The sequence below is a fragment of the Amblyraja radiata genome, chromosome 28, assembly GCF_010909765.2.
Source record: "Amblyraja radiata isolate CabotCenter1 chromosome 28, sAmbRad1.1.pri, whole genome shotgun sequence".
In the NCBI taxonomy this organism is placed as follows: Eukaryota; Metazoa; Chordata; class Chondrichthyes; order Rajiformes; family Rajidae; genus Amblyraja; species Amblyraja radiata.
The window spans coordinates 4,285,817-4,311,525 of record NC_045983.1 but is presented as its reverse complement, the minus strand read 5'-3'; the positions used below and the strand labels follow the sequence as shown (position 1 = coordinate 4,311,525).

General features: G+C 46.6%; 1 protein-coding gene across 1 annotated transcript in view; it reads right to left on the bottom strand.

Annotated features, from left to right (window-relative positions):
- Window positions 1–25,709, bottom strand: part of vps53 (VPS53 subunit of GARP complex) — a 359,847-nt gene that overhangs the window by 225,243 nt on the left and 108,895 nt on the right. Inside the window, exons 9-11 of the mRNA XM_033045623.1 lie at window positions 21,121–21,264; window positions 16,040–16,182; window positions 13,794–13,935 (exon numbers count right to left, since the gene is read on the bottom strand). Coding sequence (XP_032901514.1) covers window positions 13,794–13,935; window positions 16,040–16,182; window positions 21,121–21,264 — 429 coding nt within the window. The remainder of the gene's footprint in view (window positions 1–13,793; window positions 13,936–16,039; window positions 16,183–21,120; window positions 21,265–25,709) is intronic.

Sequence of the window (25,709 nt, the reverse complement as noted above, 5' to 3'; positions counted from 1 at the left end):
TAAACGCCACTATCATATCTGCTTCCACCACCACCCCTGGCAGCTTTGCACATTGCCTTTTAACTTTGTCCTTCTCAACTTAGAATGAATGAAGGATCCAAATAAAACATGTTTCTCTTAAGTGAAACGTCAGTCTGAAGAAGGGTTTTGACCCGAACCATTGCCTATTTCCTTCGCTCCATAGATGCTGCCGCACCCGCTAAGTTTCTCCAGCACTTTTGCTACCTTCTCTTAAGTGGAGCTCAGCAGATATGGTGGACTCGACGTTGGACTGGTTGTGTCTTCAGTTTTTTTTTGCCAGAGCTGTGGTGACTGTACATCTGCAATTGTGCAAAAGAATTCCACTGTGCATCAGTGACAATAAAAAAACATTTAGATTCTGAAGATAGACACAAAATGCTGGAGTAACTCAGCGGGACAGGCAGCATCTCTGGATAGAAGGAATGGGTGACATTTCAGGTCGAAACCTTTCTTCACACTCGAAAAGTCACCCACTCCTTCTCTCCAGAGATGCTGCCTGTCCCGTTGAGTTCCTCCAGCATTTTGTGTCTATCTTCGGTGTAAACCAGCATCTGCAGTTCCTTCCTACACTTTGAGATTCTGAAGCGTCCTCATCCTAATCTCTGCCTTGAAGACTTCACCAACTCGCTCAATGTTTTAAATATGTAAACAACGTTAAATAAATCATCAATCAATAAATCATTCTTTTTAACTAATAGGGGACAAAATGATTATTGCAAGCAAGCAGTTTGATGTGATGCAGGTGTACTCTATTAAACACAGGTTAGATGTTAAAGGGCAGTAATTCACAGCCAAGTGTAGACACATCAATCATACTGGTGCAATCAGTGCAGGAAGGAACTGCAGATAATATAAATCGAAGATAGGCACACAATGCTGGAATAACTCAGCGGGACAGGCAGAAATATGGATAAAGTATTTTTCACACCTTACACTTCCTTATCTATGTACTGACCACTACCCTGACATCAGTCTGAAGAAGGGTCTCAACCTGAAACATCACCCATTCCTTCTATCCAAATATGCTGCCTGTCCCGATGAGTTACTCCAGCATTTTGTTTCTATCTGGTGCAACCAGTGTTGGACATTCCTCTGGACTGCACCATATTGTGCAAATCCTACGCGTGGAAAAATTATCACCATTTTAACATTCATACGTACTTTTTAAGAGTTGAAGCTATTCTGAACCAAACCCACATATTTGGTGTCTAGAATATTAATGCTTGTTACTGAATAACTTCAATTCAGAAACATCTGGCCAGGTTCCTACATCAAAGACCAAGCACCACAATCAATTTAGAATTTTTTATGATCCCTTTTCATCTCCCAGCTGCATTTAATTCTATTGGTTTAGAATCTAATTTGGCAAAATTAGATGTGATTTTCAAAAGGCACCTGGACAGGTACATGGATGGGAGGGTAAGGGCCACACATGGCAAATGGGACTAGCTTAGATGGTAAAACCTCCCTTCCATTGACTCCATTTACACTTCACTCTGCCTCAGCAAGGCCACCAGCATAACCAGGATAAGTCTTACCCCGATCACTCCCTCTTCTCCCCTCTCCCGTCAGGCAAGAGGTACAGAAGTGTGAAAAGGCACACCTCCAGATTCAGGGACAGTTTCCTCCCAGCTGTTATCATGCAACTGAACCATCCTGCCACCAACTAGAGAGCGGTCCTGAGCTACTATCCACCTCACTGGAGACTCTCGGACAATCTTTAATCAGACTACACTGGATTTAATCTTGCACTTTTTCGCTGACTGGATAGCACGCAACAAAAGGTTTTCATTGTACCTATTGTCACTGTACATATGACAATAAATTAAACTAACTAACGGAATTGAGTCTGAGGAAGGGTCCCAACCCAAAACGTCATCTGAAGACCTGAAACGTGACCTATCCATTTTCTCCAGAGTTGCTGCCTGATCTGCTGAGTAACTCCAGCGTTTTGTGTCCAGCTCTAGCTTAGATGGTCTGCATGGATGAGCTAGGCCGAAGAGCCTGTTTTCATGTTGTATGACTCTATGACTCAAAGCTGTCTTTGTTTTTAAATTATTCATTAATTTGAAACACTTCCAATCTGCACATACCGCATCAGTATTGAAAGTACATAGAAAATCCCATAGATATTTCATGATAGTAACACAGATAAACTCTGTAAAGAAGAAATACTGCTAATTGGGAATTAATGCGAAGAACCCTCAGGTAAATAGTTGGACTTGTTCCGACAAAGAAGTTATTATGGATGCAATTTAATACGAATCCAACTGCTGCAAATTGCATGACATGCAGCAACATCATCAAATATGTACTTTTTGCAATCGAGATGTAAAACAGCAGATGCTTTTGTCAAAAGCTACTCAAACAACAGATCAACTGCTTGCCTGCGAGTCGTAACAATGATATATTGGACCAAACAGTGCAGTTCTAAGGATGTCCAATGAGAGATATATAAAGTGAAATCCAGTGTCTGGGTCAGAGTGTTATGTGTAACAGAGGAGATCATTTAATGGATTGAATAGGATGAGAAAAGGGAGGCACGGTGGTACAGCGGTAGAGTTGCTGCCTTACAGTGCCAGAGATCCGTGTTCAATTCTGACTAAGGGTGCTGTCTGTTAGGAGTTTGTACGTTCTCACAGTGACCGCGTGGGTTTTCCCGGGTGCTCCAGCTTCCTTCCACACTACAAAAACTTGCGGGTTCGTGGGCTGTGTAGGAAGGAACTGCAGATGCTGGTTTACAGCAAAGATAGACGCAATATGCTGGAGTAACTATCTTCGGCTTAGCAGGTTAATTGGTTTATGTAAATTATAAATTGTCCCTAGCGCGTAGGATAGCGGTAGTGTAGTCGGAGGTCGCTGGGCCGAAGGGCCTGTTTCATAGGTCCATAGGCAATAGGAGCAGAATTAGGCCATTCGGCCCATCGAGTCTACTTCGTCATTCAAACATGCCTGATCTATCTTTCCCTCTCGACCCCAATCTCCCGCCTGCCACCCATAACCCCTGACACCCGTTGTAATGAAGAATTTGTCAATCTCCGCCTTAACACTGTCCATTGACGGCCTCCACAGTCGTCTGTGGTGATGAATTCCACAGATTCACCCCCTTTTCCACGTAGTATCTCTAAACAAAACTAAACTATAAGCCACAAGAGCAGGCAAATGTGGCCAAAATGTCACAGCATTCTTTGGGATTCAATACATCCTGTCAAAATATAGTGCTACTGGTTTATTGATCAGCTCTGAATGATTTAGATGATCCAGTAACTCCACTCACATGGCAGTGGACATCTAGAAAGAATGGCAAGTTGGATTTAACCTCACGACCCATTATACAGTGAACTCAGTATTTGGCCATTCTAATCTGCTGTTAATCTGTCGACTAATTTACGAGGGAAAATAATGATTTTACTTCGGAGTCACGTGAAGAACCCCGCTTACGACGCATGCGTGTCATATCGCTACACGCATTCGAACTCGTCATCGCTGGAGGAAGGACGTTCCTCCAAATCGGCAGGGGTTGAACCTGCAACAGGAACGTAGGGGAACTTCGTTTTCTTTACTTACCCTTTTTTTTTAAATCTAGAAGGCTGATGAAGCTGGCTGGGGAGAGTCTGCAGATTTGCAGGCAGCCAGCAGTGGCCGGGGGCCCGTTAATTGCTTTTAAAACAGGAACGGAGCCGACTTTAGCGCCAGGACAACGGTCGCTGGAGCAGTTTTCCCGACAACTCGGAAACAGCCCACAAGTCGTTTAGTGGATTTAATAATTCATGGGTCCGAGGGGCTGGAAGGTGCGGAACTGGCGCGTTAACAGGGGTTCCGCAGGTCTAAAAATAGCGGCGAGCGGTCAGTGCCCGAGAGCACTGAGTACACGTTGGACCCGCTGGAGCACCGCAGAGGCAGGGGGGGGAAAACAGACAGCAGCAACAGGCTGAACTCCCGTAATGGGAATAGCTGTGCCAAACTTACCCCCCCACCCCCCCGACTTTTGATCCCGGTTTTTCGCGCCCGACTTTTGCTCCCGACTTTCCCTCCCGATTTTGCTCCCCACTTCGCTCCCGCGCCGGCCCCGGCTGGTCGGGAGAGGTAGGCATAATCAGAGTTGTTGACTTCGAGGAGTCCGACTCTGAATAGCCGCGAGCGACCAGTGCCCGTGCGCACTGGGGGTCGGTTGGAGGGGTTTTAGGAGCAGCCACGAGCAGACAGACCAGCAGGGAGCGAGAGGCAGTCTCCCAATAAGGGAGCGAGTGCAAATCACACCAAAACGGGTGGAAGAAAGAAAGAATCAGCACCACCATCTCCCGAAAGGGAGCGAGTGCAAATCACACCAAAACGGCTGGAGGAGCTCCTCCATGGTGGCAGTCCCAGAAATATGGAGGCTAGCCACAGTGGGCAAAAGGTAAGTCCCACAGCGGTACCCCGCGTGGGGCCGCAAGATATCTCTTACTCCTCGGAGGAGAGTGGGCAGGACCAAATTTGGTCAGACCCTGACCAAGGCACAGGTTTACATAACCCTGAAAGGAGGGGAGAAAGTGGACTCTGCATTTCACCCTGTGTAGGAAATGGACAGAGCAACGCGTAGAAAGGCTGTAAAGAAGCTGCAGGACGTCAGTGGCGAAGGTGCCGGGGACCTGCAGCAGCAGCCACCGGCACAGGCAACTTGTATGGAGACATCAGCTGTGCCGGATTTAAACCCCGCGCCGGGAAAATCAAATCCTAGACCGGGCGGGAAGGCAAAGCGCAAAGTACATCACTGCGAAAGTGATGTGGAGAAACAGCCTCCGGATAATACTTACCGATACCGAAGTAAGGATGAGCAGCTGCAGGATATAGCGTAGCCAGCAGCGGACACTTTCGCGGAGCTGGGAAACCGGTACGAGTGGCTGCAGCATGTTCGGCCGTCAGCGACAGGTGCCGGGGAGTACCGGGACTGCGAGCAACGGCACAAATTATATGGGGCGGCCGGGAGCGACCAGTGCCCGTAGGCATGGGGACCGGCTGCGGCAAAAACCGCGTGCGACTAGTGCCCGAGAGCACGAAGGTCGGCAGGAGCGGTTGGATAAAAGTACATGTCTACACATCACCTGCAAGCCAATACCTTTGCTGAGGTGTTGGCAAGACATTTACCTCCGGGAAATTGTGGGGCTCTGAATGTGGCCAGTGTTAACTGAAGTATTTGGAGACACGTTGGTCAGGGTGCTGGCTTCAAATCTGACCAGTTAGCCTTACTCACAGGTGTGCTTTTGTTCCCCTGAAACAGACATTACTGGAACAGACATTACTGTGTAATCCTGAGATGGGAATGCTATCTATCAGGAATTGTATTGGACTGCTGGATCCTTTAGTCTTAGCAGTAACCAAAAACATAACAGGACAAGGTATTGAACCGAAAGAAAGTTCTAAAGTCCTATCAGCGGGATATTAACGGCCGCACTATTAGAAATAAACATGACACTAGTTCACCAGGATGCACTGGCCTTATATGCAAACCTGGAACCTCCCAAACCACTGATATAGAATGTGGAGGTATTCATTACTTGCTCCTTAGTTCAGCATGTACTGAACTGAACGTCATTCAGACAAGGAAGCAACAAATTGAAGCATTATTAAACTACGTACACACATTATAGATGTTATGGAGACATCCAATAAGAATCACAGAAATTTGTGTACTAAATATCCTTATCATAATCAGAGGTGGTTGCCACTTCATCTTAGGTTAATGGAACTTCGTACTTATATTCTTTCAGATGGGAACTTTGTGTCATCTTCTGTATTGATCCTAGGGTACTATTTGGCAAGCATCGTATCAAGATATGATGGCTAGATTACCAATTAGAGGTACCCACAGATGTGTTAAACTACAGGTCAGCTGCGGTTCACTGCTAACACAGTTCACATGGCACTGACTTTGCTGGTAATATGGACAGCCTTAATGGAGACTGGCAGGGAACTAACTATCCATCACACTGCTAGTAGAATTGGCATAGGGACTGTGTGCCAGCCATATAATATCAGACATTATCTAATTACTGAACGCAGTCACGCGTCATTCAAACAATTTATGGGTCATTCTGACAGGCTAATGAAGTAACCGACTGACGCCACTATGGCGCTAGATGTGGGTACATTTGTTAGGCATGGTTCATAACCTAACATTAACAGTGACCAGTTTTATGGACACCGGGAGTAGTATGTCAACTATGGGTAGAAACTTACCAACACCACGTGACTATCTGGCCAACTCTATTTGTAAATTGAATTGAATTCTTATTTTATTCAGACATTTAGGTCTGAACGAAATGATATTGCCTGCAGCCATATAAGAGTAAACTCATTAAGGGCATGTTAAAATTAATCCCCAAGAACTAGGTACATTAATATATGGGATGTGAGTTTTGTACTGACCAAGTTAAGAAACTGGTCTCCAGCTACAGCTCTGTCATTACAGAAACTGACTATGTAAACAGTCATGCTGATGGCCTTGGTCACGGCGCAAAGAGTCCAGTCACTACAGAAACTAAGGCTGGACAACATGATGATTTCATCAGGGAATTAAACCTGTCACATCAATCAAAGGGTCAAACCGAACAGACAGGGGTCAGCAGGCCTAAAAACAAAGTACAGAGCCTATACGACAGATGGTCGTTGCTGTATTATAACTCATTTACTATCATACATGAAGTATGCTAGATCATCAGAGGGAAGAAATGTCACGTTTATCAGCTACTAATAGCCACTCAAAACAGTGACAGTCCAGATCATCTCTAAATGGCTAAGCTAGTCCTGACAAAGGCTGGAGTGGACTCTAAGGAAAAATTAAATCTTACTCCATCAGGGCTGCAGCTACATTGGCAGCTATGAAGCTGGACGTACCAATGGACAAAACCCTCAAGACAGTAGAATGGTCAACGGAGGAAACTATCCAACGACTTTATAACAAACCAGTTATTGAACCTGGAAGAATTGCAGAAACAATTTTAAGTTCTGCATATAATTCACCGCATAAATAGGGGCAATAATTGGAATTAATATTTTACAGTTGGGTTTCAATATCGTATTATGTTTAATGATGTTAACATCATTCTCCCCACAACCAAGGCAGTTGTGAAGCATGGACTCGTTCCACAGCATGAGGTCACAGAGCTTTGAAGTCTTCACGTAGTCACTCACGTGACTCCGAAGTAAAATAGTAAGATTAAACGAGAACTTACCAGTTTGAAGTTTGATCTGTATTTTATGAGGAGGAACGTTGAGGGAATACGTGCCCTCCGCTCCCACCCTCGTTTAGTCATATCTTAAACTGGTATCTCTTTGATAATCTTACTCTATTAGGTCATTATAGTGTTTCTGTGACCTCACACCGCTGCTTCGAAGGATGACACGCATGCGTCGTAAGCGGGGTTCTTCACGTATTCCCTCAACGTTCCTCCTCATAAAATTCAGATCAAACTTCAAACTGGTAAGTTCTCGTTTAATCTTACTATTCTACAACATTGACATTTGCCTCCCACCAAAGCTGTACGAGACGCTGATAAGGACACATTTGGAGCACTGTGTACAGTTCTGGCCGCCCTGCAAAGGATGTCATTCCACTGAAAAGGGTGCATCAAAGATTTATGAGATTGCTACCAGTTTGGGAATGTTTGAGTAATAAGGCAAGGCTGGAATAGGTTGGGTTATTGTTCCATGGAGCTAAGGGGAGACCTTATCGCGTTTATAAAAACACGAGGGGCATAGATAAGATGAAGAGCCACAGTCTTTTCCCAAGGGTAAGGGAGTTTAAAACTAGAGGGCATAGGCTTAAGGTGAAAAGTGAAAGATTTAAAAGGGACTTTAGAGATACAGCACAGAACTGGCCCTTCAGCCCACTATGGGGAGAAGGAATAGGTGATGTTAGGATATGTCACCTATTCCTTCGCTCCATAGATACTGCCACACCCGCTGAGTTTCTCCAGCATTTTTGTCTAACTAAACTTGTAGATTGGTTATTGCATGTGAACCAATCAGAGTAATGTACTACCACTAGCTCCATCTTACAGTACACTTTATATTAACACTCATCTCCCATATTACGTAGTTACACTGGTGGTAGAGATGAACTAACAACGTATTGTACTGCACCACCATGACTGATGATTAAAGACGATTTAAACACCAGACTGTGTCTGTACAGCTGTTTACATGGTGTCAGACAGCTGGACATTACCCATTGCGTCCCAAAGGGTCTAGACCCGAAACGTCACCTATTCCTTCGCTCCAAAGATACTGCCTCACCCGCTAAGTTTCTCCAGCATTTTTGTCTAACTATACTGAACAGGTAATTTACAGCAGCCAAATGAATAACAAGAGTATATTTGGGAAGCAAAGATTCTATAGCGGAGCAAGATAGACCACTCCTGCCAAATGCAATGGGCTGACGTGTAGTACGGAACGGAAAGGAACGTGGGCCTTTTCAAGTTCAAGTGAGTTTATTGTCATGTGTCCCTGTATAGGACAATGAAATTCTTGCTTTGCTTAAGCACACAGAAAATAGTAGGCATTTACTACAAAACAGATAAATGTGTCCATATACCATGATATAAATATATACACACATGAATAAATAAACTGATAAAGTGCAAATAGCAGAAAGTGGTTATTAATAATCAGAGTTTGGTCCGAGCCAGGTTTAATAGCCTGATGGCTGTGGGGAACTAGCTATTCCTGAACCTGGTTGATGCAGTCTTCAGGCTCCTGTACCTTCTACCTGAAGGTAGCAGGGAGATGAGTGTGTGGCCAGGATGGTGTGGGCCTTTGATGATACTGCCAGCCTTTTTGAGGCAGCGACTGCGATAAATCCCCTCAATTTATTTTTTCATCCATTTCCGTAACCGGACCCGACCCGACCCGCAGTGTAATCAACGTTGCGGGGGAACAGTTTGTGTTAATAAATTAAAATTCTGAAAATGAGGAAAAGATTTTTCCCAAAGAACTTTTATTTTTACGAGGATGTTTCCGTAACCGGCTTCCGTCTCCGCACTAGTATCTTTGCTCCGCTATGGGATCTTTGGTGCGGAGACGGAAGCCGGTTACGGAAATGGGGCCGAAAATTACCCATGAATCTGCCCATGACCGTACTACGTATTTTTCATCGAGTGGACTATCTTGCTCGCTATAGGATCTTTGTTGGGAAGTGGAGCAGAAACCAGAGCACCAGATTGTGGAGAAACATAGATATCCTGTATAGCAGCGGACAAGATCAGAATCCAGCCCAGCTTCCTGGTGTTGTGAGGCAGCAGCATTGTCACTGGGTGTAAACCCTGTAACACAACACTCTTCTGTGAAAACACCTTCACCAGAAGAATGAAGAAAATCAAGAGGTGGCTCACCAATTCTCAAGGGAAAATCCAGATCTCAAAATAGAATAGTAAATAGGAGTTAAAAATTTGCAATAATGTGGGTTGTGGAGGGAGCTGAGGTCCGTTTCACACATGCTAGTCATTGCTCTGAAGGAGCTGGAAATATACGGCAGCTCAATAACATTTAGATTCAAACAAAATAAAAATAACTACAGATAACTAGAAGACAACCAACATTAAACTGAACCAACTAAGTTACATGTGTCGGAAGGAACTATAGATGCTGGTTTACACTGCAGATAGACACTAAATGCTGGAGTAACTCAGCGAGACAGGGAGCATCTCAGATATACAGGTATGGAACACCTCATCTTGGGCGCAGATGCAACATAGACGGAGGAATTGGGAGTAGGGGATAGAGTCTTTGCAGGAAGCAGGGTGAGAAGTACAGCCTAGATTGCTGTGGGGGTCAGTAGGTTTATAATCGATGTCAGTCGATAGTCTATCTTCTGTGATGGAGACGGTGAGATCAAGAAACAGCAGGGAGATGTCGGAGTAGGTCCAAGTGAATTTGACTACAGGATGGAAATTAGTAGTGAAGTTAATGAAGTCCGTAAGTTCTGCATGGGTGCAGGAGGTAGCACCAATGCAGTCGTCAACATTGCAGAGACTGGACCAGTGTACACCTGGAACAGGGATTGTTTGATGTTTTCCAAGTGAATCTGTGTGCAGGATGGAAACTAATTAACATAGTTGAGTCTGAAGAAGGGTCCCGACATGAAGGAATTTTCAAATTAATTGACATAGGGCCCTTTTCACTGAAAAGCCCAGCCAAAGGATGAAGTCCCCCACTGCGCAAATGTCAGAAAAGGAACTGCAGATGCTGGTTTAAATCCAAGATAGACAAAAAAAAAAGCTGGAGTAACTCAGAGGGACAGGCAGCATCTCAGGAGAGAAGGAATGAGTGACGTTTCAGGTCGAGACCCTTCTTCAGACTGAAGAGGATCTCGACCCCAAACGTCACCCATTCTTTCTCTCCAGAGATGCTGCCTGTCCCGCTGAGTTACTCCAACATTTTGTGTCCATCTTACGCAAATGTCTTAACCCAGAGAGGCATGCATCAGAAAATGAAGCTTTGCAGAGAGGGTAGAGAATGTAGGTCTGTCAATCTCCGACTTGGAAGTCATTCTGCAAGACCAAACACACACCCACACACACTGACTCAAGAGTGGGGAACTGAGACAGTCGCATGCTGAGCGCAGCTCCTTTACGCTGCCCAGCAGCAAGTTTGGTTCATTTTCTCCCCAGCCAGCTCTCAGCAGATTCCCAGACACCAGCCCGAGGGCCTGAGGAAGGCCAGTCACTGCTGACAGCCGTGTGGGCCTGAAGAAAGTAATTAGTCACGGGGAACGTGGAAAGAGTTCAGAGCACTGGCTGTCAAGGGCCATTACCATCTGACTAACACTGTCTGCTGCAAATGTAATGGAAGTTTCTTCCAAGTAAATAAACTGAAACCAGACACTAACATTGAAATCTTGAAGAAGACCATAGATATTTTTCTTGGCAACGCAGCCAACAATGTCCATACATATTTCTTTTAGGGGGGGGGGAGGAAGCTTCAAACTGGTCATTCTGAAAAGTTCAATACACTATCAGAAGACCAGCAAAAATGGTTCTCCTGCGGAGAAAGTTACCTTCAACGCTGTCATTCTGCACAGCCATGTCAGAAGGCAACCTTATAACATTAGCTTTAATCTTCTGTGCAACAGGTATAAGATGAGGTCGTTTTTGAACTTCCAATAGATTCAATTTTATAGTTATGTCATACAGCAAAGAACCAGGCCCTTCGGCCCAACTTGCCCATGCTGACCATGATGCCCCATCAACGTTCGTCCCACCTTTGGCTTTTCGAGATACAGCGCGGAAACAGGGCCTTCGGCCCACCGAGTCGGCTTCGACCAACGATCACGCTGTCCATGAACACTATCCTACACACTGGTGACAGTGTACAATTTTTTACCAAAGCCAATTAGCCTACAAACATGTAGGTTTTTTGAGTGCGAAAGGAAACCGGAGCTCTTGTGGAAAACCTACACAAGTCACGGGGAGAACGTACAAACTCTGTACCGACAGCATCCGTCAGGATGGAACCCGGGCCTCTGGCGCTGTGAGGCAGCAACTCTACCGCTGCGCCACCATGCCATCCCGTACTTAACCCCTTGATTCTCAACATCTAAAACTCTGCTGGTTTCCAGTCTGATTGCCTTTCTCAATCACCCTAAAAAATGTCCTGAAAGTGGTCTGGATGCTCCCCCAGCAACATGTGGACAATCATAAAATATCAAACAGGACAGCACAGGACCCTTCGGCCCACAATGTTTGTGCTGTACATGATGCCTAGACAAACTCTCATCTACCTGCACACGATCCCTATCCCTCCATTCCTTGCACATCCATGTGCCTGTCTAAAGTCTCTTAAATGCCACTACAGTGTCTGCCCGCCACCTCTGGAAGCGTGTTCCAGGCATTGCCCTCTGCGCATCTCTTTTAAACTAGACCAATTGAACAAATAATTAGACAATGCTGCAAATACATTTTAGCAAAAGAAGAAATTCTGAGAATAAACCTAAACCTATGTTTACATCCTGCTTTTGAAGACCTCAGCATGGTCCAGAAGCTTATGGCCAGAATATAGGCAATGAAGCATCTAACTGACCAACGGGCAGTTGCTGCCTCACAGCGCCAGGGACCCGGGTTTGCTCCTGACTAACGGTGCTGTCTGTGTGGAGTTTGCACATTCTACCTGTGACCACGTTGGGTTTCTCCGGGTGCTTTAGTTACCTTGCACATGCCGAAGACGTGCTGGCCCTCTGTAAATTGCCTCTAGCGTGTAGGGAGTGGATGAGAAAGTGGGATGACATAGAACTGGTCCGAACTGGTGATCGATGATCGGTGTGGACTCGATGGGCTGAAGGGCCTGTTTCCTTGCTGGATCTCTCAATACAATAGAAAAATCACAGATACTAAAAAACACAATTTGATGGCAACTGAATTTAAATTAGTGATTTGTTGGAAGATAAAACATAGGCCGAGAGACATTCCTTTTTTCAAAACAAATGGCGTGGGATATCATTCCATTATGCATGGAATTGAGAGGTCTTCTACTGAATGCTTCATCTGAAAAACTACTTTCCCAAACTTGCAGTGCTCTGACAGTGTCTGAAGAGAAAAGAGATAATGTTTTTTTGGTTAAGTCCCTAGAATTGAAATTAGATCCACAATCTTCTGGCTCAGGAGCAAGTGCGCTACACAGCTGACAGATCAGATGAAGTACTGGTGAATCAAAAAGTGAAAGGAGATACAGTGGGAGGGGGGATTGAAATCAAACTCAATTAAGCGAGATGAGTGAGAGAAAGAATAGAGAGAAGAAGAGGGGTACACCAAGTCTTGGGGCCCTGGGTAATACGGAGATTCAAACAGGAATTGATGGCTTTGTGGCCAGGTTTGCAGATGATATACGAAGATATGTTGGAGGGGCAGGTAGAGTAGAGGAAGCAGGGAATCTGCAGAATGACTCGGGCAGGTTGGGAGAGTGGGCAAAGAAGTGGCTGATGGAACACAGCGCAGCAAAGTGTGCGGTCATGCACTTTGGTAGCAGGAATAAAGGCATAGACTTTTTCTAAATGGGGAGAGGGTTCAGAAATCAGAGGTGCAAAGGGACTTGGGAATGCTGGTGCAGGATTTCCAAAAGGTTAATTTGCAGTTTGTTTAAGAAGGAATTGCAGACTCTGGAAAATCGAAGGTAGACAAAAGTGCTGGAGAAACTCAGCGGGTGCAGCAGCATTTATCGAGCGAGAAAATAGGCAACGTTTTGGGCCGAAACCCTTCTTTGCAGGTTGAATCAGTAGTAAGGAAGGCAAATGCAATGTTAGCATTTATTTATGACTCTGGGCCTCTACTCGCTGGAGTTTAAAAAGAAGTGGGGGGGGTTCATTGAAACTTATCAAATAATGAAAGACCTGGATAGAGCGGATGTGGAGAGGATGTTTCCAGAAATGGGAGGGTCTTGGACTTGAGGGCACAGCCTCAGAATAAGAGGACGCACCTTTAGAAAGGAGATGAGGAGCAATTTATTTAGTCAGAGGGAGAGGGTGGTAAATCTGTGGAATTCATGGCCATAGATGGCCATGGAGGCCAAGTCAATGCGAATGTTTAAAGCTGAGATTGACAGGTTCTTGGTTGGTAAGGGGTGTCAGGGGTTATGGGGAGAAGGCAGGAGAATGGGGTTGAGAGGGAAAGATAGATCAGCCATGATTGAATGGAGCAGTAGACTCGATGGGCCGAATGGCCTAATTCTGCTCCTGTGACTTTTGAGCTTTTGAACTAGGATATGAAGGAGGGAAAATGACAACAGGGCCACTCATTTCTTACCACGATGCCATCTGTCAGCGTGCTGCCTGAGAACCTCTTGGCCAACAGGCCCTCAAAGTTCGTCGTCCTTTGGATCGCAAACAGCAGCAGCTTCACTTCAATTTCCTTGGCTCTCGTTCGCATTATTTTAGCTAGCTCTATCCTGGAACGGGAAAAAACAAAGATAAATGCCTTCAGGGAAGCCACCCATGTTTGCATTTTAATAAACATAGACATTCAAGGAGTATAGAGAAGTAACTTGTCTAGTTGCTGAAAACAGAAGCTTCCCGCTAATTCCACTGGGCAACTTCCAGTTAGACAGCACCTGAGGCAGGATCTTGGTTTCTCTTACCACTTGTGTCTACAACCCTTAGCTTCAGTGACAAGACTTCATCAGTCATCAGCTAAGCTGCCAGAGCAAATACTTTATGGTATTATGCTGTAAGCTGAGTCAGACATAAAGGGAGTGATCGAAAATGGCTTGAATTCACATGTTTCACTGGTATCATTGAAAAAGACTACAAAAAGTAATAAACACTGCCCAGTCCATCATCGGGTCTGACCTCCCTTCCATCGAGGGGATCTATCGCAGTCGCTGCCTCAAAAAGGCTGGCAGTATCATCAGAGACCCACACCATCCTGGCCACACACACATCTCCCCCGCTACCTTCAGGTAGAAGGTACAGGAGCCTGAAGACTGCAACGTCCAGGTTCAGAAACACCTTCTTCCCCACAGCCAATTGAACTCAATTCAAACAAAACTCTGAACATTAATAGCCCATTATCAGTTTATTTGCACTTCATCTGTTTTATTTATTGATGTGTGTATATATTTATATAATGGAATATGGTCACACTGATCTGTTCCGTAGTCATGCCTTCTATATTCTGTTGTGCTGAAGCAAAGCAAGAATTTCATTGTCCTATCTGGGACACATGACAATAAACTCTCTTGAATCTTGAATCTTGAATATATCCTCAGTGTTGACTGCAGACTCCCACATCGAGTTGCAATGGTTCATTGGTTACCATCACATGTACAAACGCACAGCAAACTTATCTTATCTTACGTACAGTCCAGTAAAGTATTGACATAGCTCATCCCCGATTAGCAAAGTGGACAGAGATAGTCTACTGAGCGAGCTCCACGTGCAAGAGGCGCCAAGTTTTGCCGCCATTTTCAAAGTCCAGTCTGCGCTCTAGTTGTAATGTTTAAGAAGGAACTGCAGATGCTGGAAAATCGAAGGTAGACAAAAATGCTGGAGAAACTAGTGGGTGCAGCAGCATCTATGGGAGCGAAGGAAATAGGCAACGTTTCGGCTCCCATAGATGCTGCTGCACCCGCTGAGTTTCTCCAGCATTTTTGTCTTCCTCTAGTTGTTATGAGCGGTGCCTGATCCAGGAGGGCATCAGGCTGCTGCAGGGCTTCCAGCCATCACCTTCCTTGGAGGTGTGGATCGGCCAACAAACCAACGACCCTCTCCTTGCCTGTCCACCTTTGTGTCCCGGGGATAACACAGAACTAGTGTGAACGGGTGATCAATGGTCGGCATAGACTCGGTGGGGCAAAGGACCTGTTTCCATGCTGTATCTCTAAACTAAACGACTTCACCAAGAAACTCCCAACACTAGGGGGAAATTACATTCTGGTGACAGTATTCCAAAGACAAGAAAATCAGATCCCAAATGGGCCTGTGTAAGTTGCCCCTAGCGTGCAGGGATGAGAGAGTGGGGTGGCATGATGGCATGGCGATAGTTCTACTGCCTTACAGCACCGGAGACCTGGGATCGATCCTGACTATGGGTGCTTGTTTATACAGCATTTGTACATTCTCCCCGTGACCTGCGTGGGTTTTCTCCGAAATCTTCAGTTTCCTCCCACACTCCAAAGACGTACAGGTTTGTAGGTTAATTGGCTTGGTATAAATGGTCCCCAGGGTAGTGTTAAGGGCCTGTCCCACTTTCACGACCTAATTCACGACCATGCTGCGAGTATGAGTCAAGGGCAAACTCGGCAGAGGTCGTGAATTAGGTCGTGAAAGTGGGACAGGCACTTTAATGTGCAGGGATCGCTGGTCGGTGTGGACTTGGTGGGCCGAAGGGTCTGATTCCGTGCTGTATCTCTAAACTAAAACTAAACTAAAGCTAGAAATAGCGTGAATGGGTGATCGATGGTCGGCGTGGGATGTCGTGGGCTGAAGGGCCTGTTTCCATGGTGTATCCTTCACTCAATCATGTACGAACATCAGCACATTTCTGATTCATACCTGGTGACGTGGCAGAACTCCACCGTGATCCTTTCACTCATATTCCACTCCCCTGGGAACATGCGGCCGTATTTCTCTTCATAATCTACCAGCTGCCGTTTAATCCAAGCGTACCGTCGATCTATCTTATCCAGCCACGCCACCTGTCAAAAAAACATTAACGTCAAAGGTGGGACCCTCAGCATGAGAGCTCCTAATTGTATCCGAACTGCAGATGGGCCTGTACATCTGGCTGCCCGCAGCGGTGACTGTGAAGGTTTGTGGCCCCGATCACGGGGGAAAATGGAGGAGCACTGACTATACTTTGTGCCTTCCACCACGGTGAGGAATGCTGTGGTGGATGTTTGTGTTAAATTTTTATGGTATATTGTCTGTTCTTTTTTATTGTACCGCTGCTGGCAAATTCATTTCACTGCTCTTCATTGTGTATGTGACGAATAAATCTGATTGATTGATTGATTGATTGGTTTACACCATCGACACAAAATGCTGGAGTAACTCAGTAGGTGGGAAGGAATGGATGATGTTTAGGGTTGAGTATGAAGAAAGTCTCGACCCAAAACGTCAACCATTCCTTTTATCCAGAGATGCTGCCTGTCCCGCCCGTTGAGTTACTCCAGCACTTTGCTTCTATCTCCAAATTATATCTACTAGCTTATCTACCTGTCTCTTCATACTGGTACCAGGGCCCTCAACTCCTGATGTAGTTGGCGCCTCAGAATCCAAATGAAAATTTAAAGATGTCCTACTGGTCAGCCATAGAAAGTTTGCTCTAGGATTATCAATTGCTCCTGTATAACCTACCTAGAGATATTGTGACCTCGACAAAATATTAAGCTTCACATCGCGAGAAATCGTCTAGCTAGATTGCGGTCCTGACCTCCCATCCACCTCATTGGAGGCCACATTGGTTCAATGGTCACAGATTCATACAGCGCAGAAACAGGCCCTGCGACCCAACTTACCCACACTGACCAATATGTCCCATCTACACTAGTCCCACCTACCTGCATTTGGCCCATCTATATACTATTAAAAGTCTCATCTTTATGTCTGTTTGTCTGTGGGATCAAGGAACTGCGCCAAAACGGTACACATTAGCGCGAAAATGTTTGCAGGATCTTACTCAGCTTTTCCCCGTGGTCATTCGTATCAGGTTTCTTCACATTTGATGTTATATTTTACAAGAATTTTTACATTTTTATACTTAAAAACTCAAGATTTGGGAATAGAGAGAGAGGGAGAGAGGGAGAGAGGGAGAGAGAGAATATTGCGTTGGGGAACAAGGCCTCCCGTGTGACAGGGCCCCAACAGCTACCACTTGGTTTAGTATCCCTCTAAAACTACCCAATCCATGTACCTGTCTAAATGTTTCTTAAATGTTGCAATAGTAGCTGCCTCAACTACGTCCTCCGGCAGCTCGTTCATACACCCACCATACTTTGTGTGAAAAAGTTACCCCTCAGGTTCCTATTAAATCTTTCCCTCCTCACCTTAAACCTATGTCCTCTGGTTCACTGTACCCTTTCCAGCTTGTTGGTCAGCTGCAACTGGGACTATGAAAATGCCGCCTTAACCACGACGGCACCATGGTGCAGCGATAGAGTTGCTGCCTTACAGCGCCAGCAACCCCGGTTAGATCCTGACTACGGGTGCTGTCTGTACGGTTTTTGTACGTTCTCCCCGTGACCATGTACCTTTTCTCCGGGTGTTCCAGTTTCCTCCCGCACTCCAAAGACGTACAGGTTTGTAAGTTAATTGCCTTCGGTAAAAATTGTAAATCGTCCCTAATTTGCAGGATAGTGCTAGTGTACGGGGTGATCGCTGGTCGATGCGGACTCGGTGGGCCGAAGGGCCTGTTTCTGCACTGTATTTCTAAATACGGTTCTTATTGTGCATATCTATGGCAATAATGTCACTGACCTATACTGGACTTTATCTTGCACTAAACTTTATACACGGTAATCCCTTTATCAAGTATCTGTACACTGTGGATGGTTCGATTCTGATCATGTATAGTCTTTCATTGACTGGTACACGTGAAATAAAGGAATGGTTGGACCATTGAAAACAACTTATTAAAGAGTATCAGCACGATTTACAAACAGCCCTCGTGAACTGGCGTCTCAAAACCATCGCTGCCCCAACAGGTTCAATAATGTGAAAAACTCGAGGGAAAGGCAAATTAAAAAGGGAGTAAATAGACGATCAGGTTACTATTTAGTCTGTATTGTGATCTCTGATCCAGTAGAGTTATGAATCAGTGTATCTGCATGATTTCAGGGTGAGGAATGCAGGTCTGTCAAGCTGTTCGCAAATTCATAACAAGCCCTTTCCTGTTAATCTAACAAGGTCATGTAAGCTCTACTCTGACATTTATTTTTCTGCTACAACCTGATATTACCATAAAAATTTCCTACTAGGATAACAATTTAATTTTGTTCCCAACTCTCCTGTGAGCACAGAGGTTTCAGGTGTCATCTACGGAGCTTAATATGTTGCTGGGGTCGAAGGTGGGTTATACCAGAGCAATTTGACAATCCTTATCCACGCTGAATATTCTGTGTGCTCGTGTACAGCATGCAGAGCATGGCACACCCCGGCCCAGTCCTCTCCCAGGAGCCGGCCCCACACAACATTTTACTTTAGTTTGGAGATACGCCGTGGAAACAGGCCCTTCGGCCCACTGAGTCCGCTCCGACCAGCGATCCCCCCGTACACTAGCGCTATCCTACACACTAGGGAGAATTTACAATTTTACCAGAGCCAATTAACCGACAAACCCACACGTCTTTAGAATGTGGGAGAACACCGGAGCACCCGGAGAAAACCCACGCATTCACGGGGAGAACGTACAAACTCCGTACACACAGCACCCGTAGTCAGGATCGAACCCAGGACCCTGGAGCTGTAAGGCAGCAACTCTACCGCTGCGCCACTCTGCCGCATTTCCGCGATACCCAGGGTGATGTCCCGCGATGCTAGGAAACGCTTACTGTACGGGCTGCTCCTGTACTCACTACATGTCTTCTGTCCGGACATGCATTGTCAGTCCGTGTTACCGCCTGACATCGAGGGTGGTCCCCAGTGGAGGTCCCTCTGTGGGGGTATCCTCCCCCTTTACATCGGGGACCGGGGGTGGAGAGTGTTGCACAGAGCGGTGGCATGTAATAGATACTTAAGTTGATTCTTGGGCTTGCCAGCCGCCCGTCACTTCTGCGGCGAGGAAGAGACCCTGTTCCATGTGGAAATGGAGTGTGAGAGGTTGCAGCCTCTGTATGAGTATCTGAAGGGGCTGCTCCTCACATTTTGGCTGCATTTCAGTCCACCATTTTGATAGTTGGTCACCAATACAAGGAATTGGGAGAGGGTTGGTTGGAGGGGGTGGGGAAGGGGGGAGAATCTCCCTGTCGGTTTGCTCCTGGCCCTGGCCAAAATGGCCATTCACGGGCCCAGGCAGCAGGCAGTCGAGGGATCTGTCAGAGTCTACTGCCTGCCCCTCTTCCGGGCCTATGTCCGTGCCCGCATCTCCCCGAGAGGGGAGTACGCGGTGTTCACAGGGACTCTGGAAGCCTTCCATGATCGCTGGTCGCCGCGGGGTGGGGGCTTCGAGTGTATTGTGGATTAGGATGACCACACTGTGATTCGATGACTGTATGATTGATGTTTGCAAACTGCCATTGACAGTTTGATCTTTGAATAATTAAAGGAAAAGGGAGAAAGCAAAAGCCAATCCTAATGTTCTCTAATGGGAGCCTAAGAAACTCACCAACAAGGAATACCATTGGGTGATGTGGAGTGGGAACCGCAGCTGAATTATGATAAGTTCTATGAGCAGAATTACGCCATTTGGCCCATCGTCTACTCCGCCATTCAATCATGGTTAAAGATAGACACAAAAAGCTGGATCAAATCAGCGGGACAGGCAACATCTATTGCGAGTAGGAATGGGTGACGTTTCGGGTCGAGACCCTTCTTCAGACTGGTCTTTCCAGGCCTATCCAGTCTGAAGAAGGGTCTCGACCGAATGTCACCCATTCCTTTTCTCCAGAGATGCTGCCTGTCCAGCTGAGTTACTCCAGCTTTTTGTGTCTATCTTCGGTTTAAACCAGCATCTGCACTTCCTTCCTACACATTCAATCATGGCTGATCTATCTTTACCTCTCAACCCCATTCTCCAGCCTTCGCCCCATAACTTTTCACTCCCTTACTAATCAAGAATCTGTCAATCCCCGCCTTAAAAATATCCATTGACGGCCTCGGCAACCGTCTGTGGCAATAAATTCCACAGATTCACCACCCTCTGACTAAAGTAATTCCTCCTCATCTTTCTAAAGGTACATCCTTTCATTGTGAGGCTGTGGCCTCTGGCCCTAGACTCTCCCACTAGTGGAAACATCCTATCCTAATTCACTCCATCCAGGCCTTTCACTATTTGGTAAGTTTCAATGAGGTCTCCCCTCTTCCTTCTAAACTCCAGCGAGTACAGGCCCAGTGCCTTCAAAACGCTCATCATTTGTTAAACCATTCATTCCTGGGATCATTCTCGTAAACCTCCTCTGGACCCTCTTCAGCGCCAGCACTTCCTTCCTCAGATACGGGGCCCAAAACTGCTCACAATACCCCAAACGCGGTCTGACCAGTGCCAGACAGAGCCTCAGCATTACAGCCCTGATTGGTTTTGTTTCCCTGCCCAGGATTGCAACCAATTTCCCTCCTGGTTATCAGGCACTATCTCATCTGCCAGTTTGCCCAACATCCGTTTAAAACGCCACAGCCATTTTGAACGATGATCAGAGTAAAGGCCGTGTGTGTGTAATGCACGGACCAAATAATAACTGCAGACCAAGGAACTTACATCGAAGGTAGACAAAAATGCTGGAGAAACTCAGCGGGTGCAGCAGCATCTATGGAGCGAAGGAAATAGGCAACGTTTCGGGCCGAAACCCTTCTAGGCCCGAAACGTTGCCTATATCCTTCGGTCCATGGATGCTGCTGCACCCGCTGAGTTTCTCCAGCATTTTTGTCTACCTTCGATTTTCCAGCATCTGCAGTTCCTTCTTAAACTCTTAAGAACTCACATCTTGGTTCTCCTGGAACAGAACGTGGTACTCTGAGAGATGTTGCTTTGTAAATTTCTTGATTATCTCCTGCTTAATTCTGGGATCCAGAACGTTGGCCACCAGGCAGGCATCGCGTAGAATGTTACTGGGGCCCGCTGGTCTCTGGAAAGATAAATAGGAAATGGCAGCCATTATTCAGTGTGCAATGAATGCACCACACATTGTTTGTAGCTCAGACACAAGGAACTGCGTAGAACATTGAGCAGTACAACCTGGGCCGGATTTAGATGAAGAGAGGCCCTAAGCTGTTCCACTTGTGAGGCCCAATCCGCGTTGGTTTTCAGCGCTGGCGGCGAGGCAGCGACCGGACAGCCATGGCGGCCAAATCTCCCACAATTCAAAGCGAGGGAGAAAGTGCCCAGCGCCGACCAGTTGCCGTTGCAGTGCACATGCGCAGGGCGGCCGATGATGTGCTGGCCGTGGTTGTGCGCATGTGCAGGGCGGGAGGACGTGCAGGCCGCAGCAATGCGCATGTGCAATGCGGCCTGCCGTGCCAGCGGATGAGGAGCGAGCGGCATGGACACGGATAGCAGGGGGAGATGGAGAGAGAGAGATAGAGAGGGGGGCCCGCCCAGAGTTGAACGATAGGTGTCCTGCCTTGGCCGGAGGCCCCCCTAAACCTATAAGCAGACTTTAACTATGTCTGACACATGCCACGTACAGAAATATTCAGATGATATAGCGATTGTGGCATGTGTAAGGAACGGGCAGGAGAAGGAATACAGGAACTTGACCAGTGCCTTTTGTGCCTGGAGTGAAGAGAACTGTCTCATCCTGAACACAACTAAGACTAAAGAGATGGTGGTTAACTTTGGCAGGTCCAAGCTCCCCCTTCAGCCGGTCAACGCTGCAGGGGCTGACATTGAGGTGGTGCATACATATAAATACCTTGGAGTGCACCTTGATAACAAACTGGACTGGTCTGTCAACTCTGACTCCCTCTACAAAAAAGGCCAGAGCAGACTCTTTTTCCTCAGAAGGCTCAAATCCTTCAATGTGTGTAATGATATGCTGCACATGTTTTACAACACTGTGGTTGCAAGTGTTATTTTCTACGCTGTTGTCTGCTGGGGCAACAGCATTAGTGCAAAAAACAACAAGAAGCTGGACAAACTGGTAAAACGAGCTAGCTCAGTGCTGGAGGGGAGAGTAGACTCTGGGATGGATGTGCTTGAGAGGCGTATGAGGCACAAGGTGCAGGTCATCCTGAAAAACCCCGGGCATCCCCTCCATTTAATTCTGGAGAGTCAAAAGAGCACTCGGAACAACAACCGGCTCCTCTCCCTGCCCTGTAGAACGGAGCGGTTCAGGAGATCCTTCACCCCTGCAGCCATTAGATTTTATAATTCGGACTGCTAGGCTGTAGGGGGATGCATTTTGCAATTTTTATTTTTTAACTGTTAATTATTGGTCTTTTTAAGTATTTATTGCTCTCAGGTAGTGTCCACATTGTATTCTATGTATTTTCTGTCTGCGTTCGTTTTGAATCTGTGGGTTTGTTGGTTGGGGGCTTCTGGACATCTGAATTTCCCTGAGGGGATCAATAATGTATTTATTATTATTATTATTATTATTAAACCTCGAGGCCCTAAGCTTAAGCTTGTCTAGCTTATAGGTAAATCCGGCCCCGAGTACAACACTGTGGCGCAGCGCCAGAGTTGCTGCCATTACAGCACCAAGACCCAGGTTCCATCCTGACTACGGGTGTTTGTCCGAACATTCTCACCGTGACCTGCGTGGGTTTCGTTCAGGGTTTTTTTGTTTCCCCCCACACTCCAGACGTACAGGTTTTTGTAGGTTCGTTGGCTTGGAATCATTATAAATTGTGTATAGGGTAGTGTTAGTGTGTGCAGATCGTTGGTCGGCACAGACTCGGTAGGCCGAAGGGCCAGCTTCTTGCTGTATCTCGAAACTAAACACGGGTCAGGCCCTTCGGCCCACAATGTCTGTGCCAAACATGATGCCAAGGATAGTTTTTTTCTGCCTGCACATGATCCATATCCCTCCATTCCCTGCATATCCATGGGCCTATCCAAGAGTCTCTTAAACACCATTATTGTATCTGACTCCACCACCACCCCCCGCCAGCATGTTCCAGGCACCCACCCACCTGTGTAAAGTAATTGCCCCGCACATCTTTACATTTTATCCCTCTCATGTTAGACCCTATAGCATTTGCAGGTGCTGGCTAACAAAAAAAGAGGCACAAGTGCTGGAGTAACTCTGCGGGACAAGCAGTATCTCTAGAGACATGGCTTGGACAGTATCTCTGGAGACTCCGGACATGGCTAGGCGATGTTTCAGATCGAGACCCTTCTTCAGACTGATTCTAGTAGGGGGGGGGGGGGGGGGGGAGAAAGCTAAAAGAGAGGTGGGGACGGGTCACTGCCAGGCCAGTGATAGGTGGATACAGGCGAGGAGGGGTGAAGACTAGAGATGAAAAGGAGATTTAAAAATTGAGAAGAGGAGGATTTTAGTCGGTGGTGAATCTGTGGAAATCAATGCTACAGAAGGCTGTGGAGGCCAAGTCAGTGATAGATACTTGATCAGTACAGGTTTCAAAGGTTATGGGGAGAAGGCAGGAGAATAGGGTTAGGAGGGAGAGATAGATCAGCCATGAGTCAATGGCGGAGTAGGCTGAGGGCCGAATGGCCTAATTCTACTCCTATCCATTATGACATGAAATGGGAAGCGAGGGGAAGGGATATGGGTGGAAGGGATCGGGGTGAAGGACAATAGGAGAAATGGATGTGCATCCAGGAGGGGCACAGGGAAGAGAGGGGTAAAATGGGAGAGGGGGAGGGGAGAGGGAGGGGGAGGGGAGGGGGAGGGGAGGCTGTGGGAAGTGGTGGTCATTAGTTAGTTGGTTACCTAAAATTGGAGAATTCAATGTTCGTACTATTGGGTTACAAGCTACCCAAGCAGAATATGAGGTGCTGTTCCTCCAGTTTGTGTGTGGGCTCACTCTGGCAATGGAGGATGCCCAGGACGGAAATGTGTAGGAAGGAACTGCAGATGCTGGTTTACACCGAAGATGGACACAAAATGCTGGAGTAACTCAGCCTTCAAAATCTCTAGTCTCCCTCTCCCCTGACTCTCAGTCTAAAGAAGGGTCTCAGTACCCGAAACGTCACCCATTCCTACATTCCAGGGATGCTGCCGGTCCCGCTGAGTTACTCCAGCATTTTGTGTCTATCCCAGGACATAAAAGTCAGTATGGGAATAGGTTAAATGGTTAGTAACCGGGAGATCCAACATGTTTTGGTGGAGCGAGCATAAGCGTTCCGTGAAATGGAGGCCCAGTTGACACTTGGTCTTGCCGGTGTCCAGGAGGTCACATTGAGAGCACAAAATACCGCAGGATGTGTAACCTGTGCCTACACCTCCTCCCTCACATCCATCCAGGGATCCCAGCAGTCCTTCCAAGTAAGACAGTGGTTCACATGCATTGCCTCTAACCTCATTGTATAGGGCTCTGGTAAGACCACATCCGGAGTATTGTGTACAGTTTTGGTCTCCTAATTTGAGGAAGGACATCCTTGTGATTGAGGCAGTGCAGCATACGTTCACGAGATTGATCCCTGGGATGGCGGGACTGTCATATGAGGAAAGATTGAAACGACTAGGCTTGTATTCACTGGAGTTTAGAAGGATGAGGGGAAGATCCTATAGAAACATAGGTAGACAAAAATGCTGGAGAAACTCAGCGGGTGCAGCAGCATCTATGAAGCGAAGGAAATAGGCAACGTTTCAACACGTTTTGTCTACCTTCGATTTTCCAGCATCTGCAGTTCCTTCTTAAACTCTTATAGAAACATATAAAATTATAAAAGGACTGGACAAGCTAGATGCAGGAAAAATGTTCCCAATGTTGGGCGAGTCCAGAACCAGGGGCCACAGTCTTAGAATAAAGGGGAGGCCATTTAAGACTGAGGTGAGAAAAAACTTTTTCACCCAGAGTGTTGTGAATTTGTGGAATTCCCTGCCGCAGAGGGCAGTGGAGGCCAAATCACTGGATGGATTTAAGAGAGAGTTAGCTAGAGCTCTAGGGGCTAGTGGAATCAAGGGATATGGGGAGAAGGCAGGCACGGGTTATTGATTGGGGACGATCAGCCATGATCACAATGAATGCGGTGCTGGCTCGAAGGGCCGAATTGCCTCCTCTTGCACCTATTTTCTATGTTTCTATCTACCGCTTTTGGTGCTCTCGATGTGGCCTTCTTGCCATCTTTCATCGTATCCTGTATTGCTTAAAGTTTGTCTGATCTAGTGAGGGTCACTGTCAAAACGAAAGGATAATTGGGCGGCCCGGTGGCACAGTGGTAGCATTGCTGCCTTACAGCGGGTTCAATCCTGACTGCGGCTGCTGTCTGTACGGAGTCTGCATGTTCTCCCTAAGACCACGTGGGTTTCCTGGGTGCCCTGGTTTCCTCCAGAGACGTAAGGTGCCCGCCCGGAAGGCTCAGCATTCGACGGGGTCGGGAGGGAGGCGCTGGAGACGTCGGATGTGAGGAGCAAGGGCCAGTAGGAGGGTGATCCGGGGTAAC